This window comes from Aptenodytes forsteri, unplaced genomic scaffold, assembly GCF_000699145.1.
Source record: "Aptenodytes forsteri isolate BGI_AS27 unplaced genomic scaffold, ASM69914v1 Scaffold226, whole genome shotgun sequence".
Classification (NCBI taxonomy): Eukaryota; Metazoa; Chordata; class Aves; order Sphenisciformes; family Spheniscidae; genus Aptenodytes; species Aptenodytes forsteri.
This window is the reverse complement of record NW_008795249.1, coordinates 1,987,140-2,000,426: the sequence shown is the minus strand read 5'-3', so window position 1 is coordinate 2,000,426 and position 13,287 is coordinate 1,987,140. Positions and strand designations below refer to the sequence as shown.

General features: G+C 42.0%; 1 protein-coding gene across 1 annotated transcript in view; it reads left to right on the top strand.

The window, feature by feature from the left end:
- The window catches only part of RET (ret proto-oncogene), an 82,205-nt gene that overhangs the window by 38,458 nt on the left and 30,460 nt on the right, over window positions 1–13,287 (top strand). The window contains exons 2-7 of the mRNA XM_009278826.2: window positions 2,608–2,716; window positions 3,711–3,962; window positions 5,575–5,868; window positions 6,317–6,558; window positions 8,516–8,717; window positions 9,180–9,379. Coding sequence (XP_009277101.2) covers window positions 2,608–2,716; window positions 3,711–3,962; window positions 5,575–5,868; window positions 6,317–6,558; window positions 8,516–8,717; window positions 9,180–9,379 — 1,299 coding nt within the window. The remainder of the gene's footprint in view (window positions 1–2,607; window positions 2,717–3,710; window positions 3,963–5,574; window positions 5,869–6,316; window positions 6,559–8,515; window positions 8,718–9,179; window positions 9,380–13,287) is intronic.

Sequence of the window (13,287 nt, the reverse complement as noted above, 5' to 3'; positions counted from 1 at the left end):
AAAAGAGAGAAAAGGAAAGTGCTGGGGGGGGGGGGGGGGGGAAGTTCAGAGATTACAAAAGATTTCAGTAACTCTCTCTCTCCATATAGTGTGTTACTCATGTATGTTACCCTCTCGTGGTGGATTTCAAGGTTGTAAGGTGAAATGTTTCTCTGCTTTTAATTCCTACGCAAAAGCACTTTAACCATCAGTTTTGAGCGTAACCGTCTCAATTCCTCTTTATTTAAATGGCAGATTCAATAAAAACTCCATCTGGCTTCCATAGAAAGCTTGCACAAGTCCTTGGAAATTGATTTTCTTTTTTTTCTTTTTTTTTTGAGGACACAAGGAACTGTGGCCAGGATTAGAACCTCTTCCTCCTGCAGCATACTTGCCAGATGGCAAGTTTATTGAATCTGGTTTTAACTTAGTAGGGCTTAAAGGAATGAACGCAGCTCAGAGAAGTGGGTGCTACGTTTCTATACTTCAAAAGGTCTCCTTCAAAATCAGCCTCCCAAGATCAATACGCAGAGTGTGGTTGCGACCTGGGCAGTCTGTTGCATACCTCTCATCTCTTTCAGTGCTTGAAACGGAGGTAGCGTGTGACACAAACCGCTTTACAAAATCCCAGTAATTTCAAGATCAGCAGCATTGGGTGAATCTTGTTCCACGGCTAAATCAAATTTATAAATTTATTTATTTATTTATTTTACCATCTCAGTTTCTACAGCGTTGTGAAGTTTCTTCACTTGAAATATTTGTTTTCGAAGTGAAACATGAAAGTATGTCAGATCCGCTGGTGTCGCTTAAAACTATCCTTAGGTGCTGTCCTTAGTGTAGCGGTATGCTCTGTACTAAAAACTAACACTTTTGATGGACAGAATTTAGTCTCATCAGCTTTTAGGTTTGAACCAGGGAGAAAAAGGTCTTGCTTCTACTTAAATTTCTTACAGTGACTTTTCCTAATTTCTTAAAGCGACGTTTATATTTGTGAAAAACATTTCTGGTTAATTAGTGATGCAAATTCTAAATTATTTTATGAAGGAATCCGCCTCTCTTTTCCAAATACAAAGCATTGTTTTGCATTTCTGTTATCTACAGAGAAATCAAATTTTTTATTACAGGATTTTTTTCCCCTTTTTTCTGAGAACGGAGAAGACTGCTCCTGTGAACTCACGCCAAAGAATTTCAGAGAGTCTGCAGCATAAATACTAACTTTTTCTTTCAAACGCAGAGCGGTCAGGATGCTGACCCCTGCTGAGGTGCAGTTGCATGCAAAGCTTCAGACGTTTAAGTGGCAGTGTCCCTCATAATTATTCACGTGCTTTGTTCAACATGACTGTGTACATGCTAGCATGCAGCGCGGGCCCAGATTTGTAGGGCAAAGCGTATTAACACGCTTGTTTAAGAGAAGGAAATAGATAATTACAACTCAAAATACCCCGTTTTTTCCCTTTTCTTTTCCAATGTCACGCTTCACACATCCATACTGTTTCTATATACTCTACTTTCTACGTCTCTGCCCCGGTGCCGGTTCTTGCGCCGTGTGTGTGATGCTGAGCACACAGCATTGCTCACCTGAGAACTGTACACCCCAGCCTCAGAAATAAGGAAATGAGTTAATATTCCTCTGTCCTGTCGCTAATGTTGTATAAGCCTCATTTGTATGCGTCGGTGGGTTAAAAGGCATTTTTTTTTCATCTTGAGCAGTGAATTTGCAGCGTTGAATTTCTCGTGAGGAAGTTTTCATCATTCTAGAATCGAGGTTTTATAGAAAAATACTTCAGGGAAATCTCTTTGCCTGCGCTGGGACTGGGCTTGCTGTTTGGATACCACCTTATCCCTCTTGTTAACGAACCGGTTTGTTAGGACTTCTAGCGGTGCATATTCACCAGGTTTTCCTGCACTTCAAAGAAGGCAGACAGAGGGACTGGAAAAATATTTGAAATTTATTACGAACGTCCGGGAATCTAACTTAGAAAAAAGGTGGTGATAGCACCAGAATCAGAAGTAATAGTTTTCTTCCAGACAGGGGACGACAGGAGTTAATGCCTTTCTAAAACTCTCAGCAAGATTATTGTTGGCTTCCCTTTGAATTAATTACTCTGGAGTGAGTTCACCTACCGTATTACTTCACCACTTTACTCATATATTGCAAAGTATATGTAGAAAAAACAGTGGGCCTCTGTAAATCTCATGGATGTAATTGCATCCAGGGGTACTGATGATGTCATGAATCGTTGCAAGGTACAGTGCTTTCTGTGGTATTTCCAAATGAAATTAGAGGTCTCTTGTTTACAGTTTGTTTGCGGTCCTCTCCATTCAGTAGAACAGCGTATGGATCCAATAATAATAAAAAGTAAATACGTGCTATAGCCTGATGCTATTTTGAACAGGTTTTGGCATTATATCCCTAATTTTACTGCTGTATTGCCATCGTTTCCAGTTGTATCTGGCTTGATTTAAGCTAAGATAGTCTTGTATTAGTAACATAGGGAAACTGTTATTATTTTCACTTCTTCAGCAGGTGCGTGAGCCTTTTATATGCCTTACTCTTTATCAAATCAGATTAAATGATGCAGAATTCTGCAATATGCAAGTGTTCTTTTGGATGGACTGTCGGTGCAGGTGAAGTACAAGAGTGACAGTCCGAGTATTTCAGTGCGCGAGTGCGATGAGCACCGCTTTGCACCTTCCTTGCTTGTTGAGCATTCCACTGCGATCATATTTGCAAGCGGTAGAAGCGGAAGGGAAGCATTGGAAAGGGGTAGAGAGGCCGCTGCAAAGTGACCTGGGAAGAGAGCCGCTGGAGGAACAGGCATCAAGGGGCGGTTGAGCCCCGCTAAATGTAATTGTCTGCAACGTCAGAGGGGGAAAAGATCAGAGAAGGGCAATGGGTCAGTCACAGCCATTGTATTAAAAATAAATGTCCGGTTCCCTCCCCGTTTCAGGCAAGTCAGTTCTCAGCTTTCCCATCTGTCATATTTACAATACTCACAAGGCTTTCATATCAATTTTATTTAAACAGTGCCCATTTTCTGCACCAAAAGTATCGTGCTGGACTGTTTAGAAAGGGAGGGAGCCACAAAAGGACTCCTATGTAAGAGAGATTTTATGTAATCCAAGGAAAAGCATGCGAGCCATTGATACATTTCTGTGTTTTCTCTCCACAGAGAAGGCGTTTAGGCTTCTGAAGTGTGTGATTTCATCAAAGGGTTTTTCCTTCTTTGAATATCATCTGTGAGATAGTGGAATTACAGCTGAGACCTCCAGATATGAACTTAAGTAAAATTTGGCAAGCAGAGCTTCGTTAAGCGTTCTGCTTAAACTGGGCCATGTCTACAGCAAAGCAGTTTTGCTTTCAAAAAGCAGATGATTTTGTAACTTGAACATAAACTATAGGCCAAATTTTTGGTGGCTGCGTCCCTGGCTCGGGTGTGGTAAAACTATATTCATTTACACCAGATGAGGATCTGCCTTCATAGAATCATAGAATCATTGAGGTTGGAAAAGACCTCTAAGATCATCGAGTCCAACCGTCAACCCAACACCACCATGTCCACTAAACCATGTCCCTAAGCGCCTCATCTTCTTCCACGTCTTTTGTAATGCTTCTTTAATCCTTAGAGAATGAAGCCTTTGGTTCTTTGGAAATGCATCTCTTGAGAAAATGCCAGTGCAAAACTCATTTAACTGGGAGCAACTCTCCTCTTGTGTGCCTTCCTTTGCAGCTGCCTTTGGTCTCTACTTCCCCAGGAAAGAGTACTTGGAGAACGTCTACATTGATCAGCCAGCAGGTACGCCGCTCCTGCGCATCCATGCCTTGAGGGATTCACACGGGGAAGTGGCCCACTTTCACCTGTGCCAGAATCTCATCGTTTCTCGAGCAAGATCCCATGAAAATAATTGGTTTCAAATCAGAGAAAAAACAGGACTTCTCTACCTCAGCAAAAGCCTGGATAGAGAAGACTTTAACGTGCTGTGTAAGTATGAGAAGACTAGCTTTTCTTGTTGAAGGATCTGTTGTTAAAGCAAAGTACATTCAGATCATGAGATTTATCCATCAGCGTATGAGCATCAACTTTGGAAAAAACACATCTGCCCTTTTAAAATGAGGAACCAGCCCCCAGGAAACCCACAGCGAAGGCAGGGAGCCATATGCCACTGACCTGGGACGGATCCAGGTGCTCGCACTGTGGGCTCCAATACGGTGGGAAAGTTGCATTACTTGAAATATTTTTTTTTTTCTGCATTTCACAGCTGTGTAAGTCACAGCTTTACATTGAGATTTGCCGTTTGTTCATCTACTGATGCAAATTAAGCCAATTCTATTGCGTTAATGCTGGGCGCTTAGTGCCCAGACCAATGCAGCTAGATTAGTTCAAACTCTTGTATATAAACGATCCTCGAACTCTGGTAACGTGGATTCACGAAGTACATTTGCATGTAACACCAAACAGCTCTTGGAAGAAATGGTTAAGTGTACCTCTCTCCCTCTCTTGAGATTTGGCCTTGTTAGAGAAGCTTACTATTGAACTGCAGAAATGAATTACCTCGGTTTTTTCCCTTTCTTTTATGCTCTAGCAGTAAATTGGTTTTGGTGATTTTGATCTACGGGGAAATGAGGTATCATTAGATGGTGGAGGAGGAAATAGGTGAGGAGTTAATGGCATACCGCTGTGATCGGTTGCAGAAATTCTGCTGTTGGAGAGAGTCTGTAGTAACTGTCTTGAGTTTGTAAGAGCCATCTATCAACACTACCCTTTGACTCAGGTGCCTTGATGTTTAAATGTTCAACTTCAGACACTTATTGCTTTACTTTTTAAGTGCTGAGGGCTTGATGTCTCACCCATTTTCGCTGCATTTTTGGTGCTTGGTGTTCATGAATATCAGATAGCTATTTGTAACTGAACAAAGGAAGAATAGCTATCCAGAACTTGAGTGTCTTGTTTTGTTCATATGGATCAAAGTGACCTAGATCATCTTTTCAAGTGAATTAGATCTGTTACAGAGATGCTATCATTCTGTCTGTAGTCAGAGCAAGGTAATCAAAATAATTAAGGCTCGAGGCTGTATTAGTAGATGCCACAGGTTGATTTTAACTTCTATGTTATCTTTTGACCAGCTCTTTACATTTCAAAACGATGAAGCAATTTGTCCTCTAAGCGTAAACAATTTGGGCATATCCTCAAACCGGTATAAACTCTTCAGGTCTGTCCTGAATATTTATTGCCATTTTGCGCACTCTTTTTCCCACTCTGCTCTAGTCCCTCCAAAAAACAGTCCTATCAAAAAGCTGATTACTGATAGTGACCCGGTTTATGTCAGTGTCTTACAGACAGAATGCTGATACTGCTCTGTGAGGTTCTACAATGTAAAATTGGCGGTAACACCTATAGTTTCTTGGCTTACTGGGGTTGGTAAGATTAAGATTTAAAGTCTTCCAACCAGCAGATGGTGTATTCAGGAATTGTTTTATTACATGGTAGGACTACACGGTGGTTTGTGGAATAATGGACTAGAGCACGAAACGGGTAAAAGAAATGTTGGCTTGTCTTCTGTAAAACATTTCTTCTGGTGGTTTTTTTTCTGAAGCTGTAGGAAACTGGATGCCGTTATCAAAGGTGATGCTGTATGTCTTCCTTTCGTCCCACCCTTTCCAAGAGAAGGAATGCGACTCTGCTTCGCGCACCACGGTTTTCCTCTCCTTGATCAATGCTACTGCGCCAGCTTGCAGTTCCCTGACAGCAAGGCAGCTTTGCTTCACAGAAATGGATCTCTCCTTTCACATCAAAGAGAATAAACCAGCTGGCACATTTCATCAGCTCCAGTTACCCTCGGTTCATCATCTGTGTCAGAATCTCAGCATTTCCTACAAACTGCTGGCAGGTAAAACTGGAACTGAGCCACTCGCGTACCAGCAATAGATGTAAACGGCTGCTTTTGTAGTAGACCCTCTAGATTGATCCTATAAAGGAAATTCCTTTGCAAACGTGAACTGAGCCTGAAGATTTTGCCTTTGAGGTACACAGAGAGGATGGGAAGGAGGACTGTCTCCTTCCCTAAGGAAAAAAGATTGGTTCTAGAAGTTTGCGCCTGCTAAAAGCAGATTGGGAATATCCTGAGCTTTAAATTGTGCTGCTTTTAGACTGTAGGATCTTCCCATCTCTTCCGTGTTTTCTGCCTACCCTAATACAGCCCCGCAACTTCCTTCTGTTTCACTTCTGAGTCTGCCTTTTATCGTGCAGTCATGACGTCTGAATGGATTTACTGGATTGCAAAAGAGTCCTGTAATGGAAGTGATTGTCCCTGTTTACACTGTGGCTGTGTTTTTCAGCTGAAGGTATGCCCTTTCGATACAATGAGAACACCACCGGCGTGAGTGTGACGCAGCGCCTAGATCGAGAAGAGAGAGAGAGATACGAGCTGATTGCCAAATGTACCGTGCGAGAGGGCTTCAGGGAAATGCAGGTTGAGGTGCCCTTCCTGGTGAACGTGTTAGATGAAGACGACTCTCCTCCCTTCCTTCCCAACGGCACTGATACTGCAGATGCTGTCGTGGAGTTCAGCAGGAAGGAGGTAATGTTCTCCTTGATCCAGTTGCTGAAGTAGGACGCTGAGCGCAGCGGTGGGAGGCGTGGTGACTGGGAAACACCATGGTCTTGGGTAGTGGATCTCAGCATCAAGCACGTGACCGCACCGTGCTCTTCAGAGCTGTGATTGTAAAACGCCGAGTCTGTAGAATTCCTCTCCCCTGAGTTACATTTTCTTCAGACCCCGAAGTAAGAAGAGTTTGGGTCAGGATTTAAACAGCGTAAAGAAGCGTTAGCTGTTCCTGAGGTCAGGATGGGCCATTGCGAGGACTGTGGCCAGGATGGCTGTATCTCCCCATACTGAGCTCTGCTCTGTGTTTGTTACAGGGTTGCTTCCCCCAGGTGGCTAAAATAGAGAGTTGTTACGACAGGCGAATGTGTGTATCCTTCCCCTATATGCAAGTCTATATGAGATACCAGAACTACATTCTGTATCATTATTTATTAGGGTGCTGTACCAGTTAACAGCAAGTTAGGAGGAGCGGCTGGCTGGCTGCTGCAGACAAACGTTGCGCTTGCAAAGGTGTTGAAGTTTCCAGCGTCAGGCTGTTACGGGAGAGCTCCAGGATCTTGCTTTAATGGTGCCCTCCCACTTTTCCCTTCCCGCCCCAAGGTGACCTTTCAGGAGGTCTAAACCCCTGGATGTCTTTGTGTCTGCCCCCTGCACACGTTCACCCCTTGCTTCAGTAGAGAAGTATACAAGTGGGCTCTTTGGCTCTTCCCACCAGAGCAACAACCCTGTATAAGTCAGTGGTATAGAAAAGGCACTTCTTTTGGGGCCGAAATGATGCATTTTTCGTGCGAGGACTTCTGTTTCACAAGAGCGGCGTGTTTTTTTGCAGTCAAATTTCCCTTCAAAGTATATTGTGCTCATGTTTGTGTCTGGAAGGGAAAAGAATGATTTTAGGAGTCTGCTGCCACCTCCCGACTAGTGTTGACAAGACACCTGTGAACACATCACGTTTGCCTGGTCATAAAGTAATTCCTTTTTACTTTTGAAAATGTTGAGATTTGGGAGTTTGATTTAGCTCTGGATGATAGAAAGTGAAGGTGTCGTAAAACTGTTTTCTAACGTAAAATATTCTCTTTGGAATTACATGCCTGCAAAGCATTCGGAACATAGTGAATTTCACTGTCATTTTGCAGTGGCAAAAAGGCATTATATTTGGGACCTTTCAATCTTTTCTAGTAACTAAACAAACCTTGAAACAACAGAATTGCTAATAAAAATTTTAAAGGCCTTGTGGCTTCAGTGCCCAGGTAGAGAGAACAGCAATCTAGTAGACTAAGCAGAAGACAGGCAACCCAGGCCACTTCTGTCATTTCAGGTAATGAGTTTGACCTGTCTGAATGTATTTCCTTGTCTTTTAAGCGCACATATTACCTGCTTTTTTAGTAGCATTGTAGAATAACATTGGTTGGGTTTTTTTTTTTTAAAAGAAGGGGGAAAAAAAAAAGAACAAAATTAAGAGCTGTGCGTGTGCACTCATTTCCTACCTCAAAAATTTAGCGCTGTATTTAGACATAGACTCAATATTTCCTTGTCTTTTAAGCGCACATATTACCTGCTTTTTTAGTAGCATTGTAGAATAACATTGGTTGGGTTTTTTTTTTTTAAAAAAGGGGGAAAAAAAAAAGAACAAAATTAAGAGCTGTGCGTGTGCACTCATTTCCTACCTCAAAAATAGCGCTGTATATTTAGACATAGACTCAAACGGTTACATGACAAGTTCTTTTTCACTGCTATCTTCTTTTGAGCTTCTAAGTCAGATCCAAATAGGTGTGCAATAGTGGTGACCTGAAGCTTAAAATTAATTTGAATGAAAGTGGGCTTGAGTGAAAGTTGCAAGGTTTTATTTGACCAATATTTCAATCTCCTAACATGTATCAGGGGAAGAAAGCTTCAAGGTCACTCAGCAACGTCATTTATTATTTCCTTCTAGGGAACTGTCCTTGCAACGCTAACTGTATACGATGCAGACACCACACCTATTTATCCCCTTGAAAGCAGCAGAAAGAAATACACAGGAACCATCATTACCGATGATCCCTGGATAACTGAAACATTCCGGGTAGAGCACATCTTCGATGAAATCCACTTCAGCCCAAATGGCAGCCAAGTGAGGGGAACTCAACATGAGTACAGTAAGATCTCTTTCTTCGAATAAAGGAGAAGTTGCTTGTTAGTAATTGACCGATAAGCTCTTGAACTTTTCCAAGCATTTTGTAAACATGGAGCCAAAGAAAGCTGAGACATTTCAAGTTAAGCAAGCGCTGAGTTTTAAACAAGTACTGAAAACAGGGAGTTTGTGCATCTCTGGGTTAGGAAGCGTACGGGATGATGTTGTCTATATTGATAAGGGAGAGGTTCCGATTGTGGGATTCTCGGCACGGCAGTTAGAAGGGAAGAGGACCTCTCCAAGCATCTTGAATGGCACAGAGCATAACTCCATAGGAGCATGTTTTCATATTTGACTCACCTTCTGTGTTCTCTTAGGATTAACTTTGATAACGTATAATTTTGATATAATTTTGTTGGGATTGCGGTATCAAAATACACATTTGCAGATAACGTGGTCGGTAACAGACTAATCTCTTCTTTTGCAGAACTGGTACTGAATAAAAGTATTTCAGTCACAGAGCATCGTTACTTCCAGTTGGATGTTTTGGTGAACGACACAGAATTTAATGGCCCAGAAAGATCGGTGATGCTGCATTTCAACGTCTCCATCCTCCCTGTCAGCATTCAGTTTCCCAACATGACTTACCAGTTCGCAGTGAACAGAAATGCTGAACGTTTTGCACAAGTAAGAACTGTGTTAATTATACTTTCACTCTCTGTTAGAGCTTAGTAGATAGAACACTGGAGCAAGATGCGTCACAGCGCTGGCTGTAGCTGTTTTAAGTAGAATCAATGAAAAATGTGGTATCGATGTGACTGTTGCTGGGTGCAGCGGATAGCAGGTGGGCTGGACGCTAGCTCTCCCATCACCTAACAACAGAAGAGGGGCTACGCATGGAAGCATTAATGGAGAGAAATAGAGACAGAAGGACTTGCGACCGTGAGTGGCTTAGGCATAAATAACTGGAAAAATATCAAGGGCAAAAAAAGAAATTTGTCTCAGCTCTACATATTCCAGTATGTTAATGGCTTTTCTCTAGATAATGGCTAGTTAGTAATTAATGTGTTTCCTAATTTAACCCTCATTTTAGCTTAATCCCCACCACTGCCGTTAATAATGCCTTCCAGAAACGCTTTCTAACAGGTTGACATTAATCAGGTAAAAATTACAATGTAATTCCTATGGAACGTGTACATTAATGAGGAACTAGTTCGATATAATTAATTTTATGAAAGTGAATATTAAAAACATCAGCGATGAGCCATTTTGGGGGAGCTGCTGGAAAGAATACCTCATAACTAAATAAAGCTATAAAACTGCCGCTGTATTTGTAGCAGAGAGGAGGATTGAGACTAAAATATGATCATCCCAATTGCAGAGAAAACCAATTCATTAGAAGACTTCTGAGGAAGAATTCAGGTTTATTACTCTTTAAGCCTCTGGCTAATTGTGAAAAGAAAGAAAAAGGAAAGTTAGATATATTGCGTGTTCTTATATTTGATCTGATGAAATGCGCTATGGCCTGAGAGCTCTTCAGAGTACGGAACAGGCCTTACACGACGAATAAAAATGCTACTGCTTAGTCAAGGGATGTTTTACCCGCCGTCTGCACTGAACATCCTAAATAAGAAAAAGATACCCAGTGTGCTCGCACAGCGGGCTCCCTGCAAAAAGCTGCTACTTTATGACGTTTTGTGATGCCTTGTGGCTGCAACTTTTAAATTTGCGGTCCGTTAGAAACTTCAGAGCATATTCTGTGCTTTTTGTGCAGGTCACAATATTTTTGATGTTAGGTTTGGGTTTTTTGTAGCACCAGATTGCGAAAGCTTTGTTCTCAGGGGTGTAAAAACCTCTTGCCTGGAGACAGGGTGAAGTCAGTGGGTTTCCCCCTAAAAGAAATAACAGCATAGGTGTGTAAGAGACTCATAGTCTAGCTCTTAGCATCTAGAAATGGGCCCCAATCGTACGTATGTCACAACATGATTGTAATTTTAAAAAGCGTGGAAACTTAATTGTTAGGTGTGTATGAATATATATGAATTAATTGATTTGTGTGTGTGTGCATATATGTATACATATACCTGCAGATTTTACATATAGGTGTATTCATACAATAATATTATGAATTAATTAATTCCAAATTAAATTTGGTTAAACCATGTTTATCTGTGCATACCCTAGATTGCCTGAATGCATTTGTTTGAAGTCTGGGAGTATATAGTTTTCCAGTTCCAGAAGGCAAAACCAAAAAAAAAACCCCCCAAACCCAGTTAACTTTCAAAGCTGCTGGTTTTGCACGTTGTCAGGACAGTCCAACGTCTGAAAGGGAATTTTAGGGATTCTGGAAACAATGGCGCGTTCCCAAACTGTGCAGTTTCACTGGGTGGCAGTAGCAGCAGGGAAGACTCTTTCTGGCAAGGACTCCAAGGCTGTGGGACGAGATCTCTCTTTGTGCTGCCTAAAGACAAATTCACAAAGAGGTTTTGTTCTGATTTCTTGACCAGCAAAATGCAAAACTCATCCTGGCTCTGGAGGTGGTCTCGATCAGTTACTGTCATCCGCTTCTGAGGCTGGGTTTGCATTTACAGCGTGCTCAGGTTGGAGCACAAGTCAGTGGAAGCAGCTTAGTCCCCAGCACTCCACATTATTAAAGTCGTCTGCATAATTAGCCGCGATGTGCCAGAGCAGTAAGGAAAAGTACTGGGCCAAATCAATATTAAGGCTGAGCTGTCTCTTGCCCTAAGGAAAACACAAGAGTGTGAAGAAATGATTAACTGCTGGGCTGATGCCATTTGTCTATTTGAGCAGCTAAATGAATTGAATAACAGAAGCATGGCCTGACAGTACAGGCTTGCCCAGTGGCATTTAACTTATCAAAGGACTTAAAGCTCTATTGACATTTACCGAGACAAATGATGAATAACATCGGCTGAGATTTTCAGAGAGGTTATCTTTCCAAATGTCCCTGGAGTTCAGTGAAGAGGAACGCTATCATTATCATTATCCAGACTTTATTAAACTCTGGGGCTCAAAAGGTGGATTTTTCCGTTCCTATTTCTGATAATGGTATTTCTGTGTTAACTGTTGTGTGTCTTGCAAAATGCACCTTTGTAGGTTCCTCCCCTGTATGTTGATGTTAATCCTGATTACCAGGATCCTCTTTCACCCTCCTCATGAGAAAGAGGAACCGGCTGCTTCTGCCTCCTTCCCCTGGTGCTGTGCTCTGCTGCATCTGAGAGCTGTGCTGACTCCAGAACCTGCGGTGCAGGGCAAAGTTACAGTCTTGGGCTTTACCTTAGTGGAGAATCAGGCAAAAAAAGAAAGCCCATCTCTCTTGTAGAAACTTCCTGGGGGGGGGGGCATTTTTAGCTTCTCCTGAAATCGTACAGAGAAAGCAAAACTGGCCCATGCGCCACTCTAAGGATAATCTGCTCCTCAGGGACCCCGAATTTATGGGGTCTTCTCCATGCCCTTTGCAGGAAATGTCTGTTGATCAAAAAGGTGCCTGGAAAAAGCAGCTATGACAGAGTAGGCAGAAAGGACAGTTTAATCTAGTCTATATAAAGGTTAATGCCACGGGACATCATTATGGTCTCCTACTGCCTCAAAGAAACACCGTCTAAGCAGTTGCAAACCACTGCCAGCTGCAACGCAGCACCAAAGCTAAGATGACGTGGTTCTGGAAGGGACCTGTCTAGACCTTGTGTCTAGACAGAGTTTATGAACAGTTGATGTCTTTACTTCTTTTTCTTCCTGCCAGTCCCAGCATGCTGTGGAGAGGAGACGGCGTGGAAGAAACGGCCTAGCTTCTGATTGCTTTCATAGTCTTTGTATGTTAACCTGCCACCAAAAAAAAACCAACAAAAAAACCCAGCAAATGGTGCCAAGTGACCAGTCAGTGATGTGAATGGGAATAAGCTAGATGAAGTGGGACTTATCCAGTGACAACATATGCTTTTAGGACTGCAAAAGCTTCCTCTCTGACTTTAAATAAAGTCCAGGTTCATAGGAAGAGGCCTTAGTACAAAAAACTTTTTTTTTTTTTCCTTTAATAAGAATGCTAAACCCAAGATGTACAGATACGCTTTTACCAGCAGTGGCGTTACTTGAAAACACGTCTTAACTGCAGCATTTGAAAAGAATCCGTCACCAAGTTCCCTTAAATAACACCCCACCCTTCACGTTGTGGTTTTCCCTGCAAGGAGAGCCAATGCCTCTGGACCTGATCCGAATCCCACTCTTGTAAATGGAAAAACCAAAGTGAGCTTTGGATCAGTTCCTACAGGAGCTGGACACGAGACGGGGCTTTACGTTCCCGTGCTTCCTAGATAAATTGTTTCAGACTGAAGAGTGCTCTAGCATAGATATTCTGGCAGGCAGAAGTTCAAATATGGCAAAGCACCATATTTTCATCTTTAGATAAAAATGTTTAAAAAAATTGCAAGTGGGAAACAATGAGGTTCTCATTCCTTTTAAGGCTTTCGGAGAACTCTGCTGGCCAGAAACTTTTCGACTGTAATATTATGAAAATTACGTATTAGCAATTTCTATTTCTATCCTATTTGAAAAGAGTCTCAGCTTTGTTCACGCTG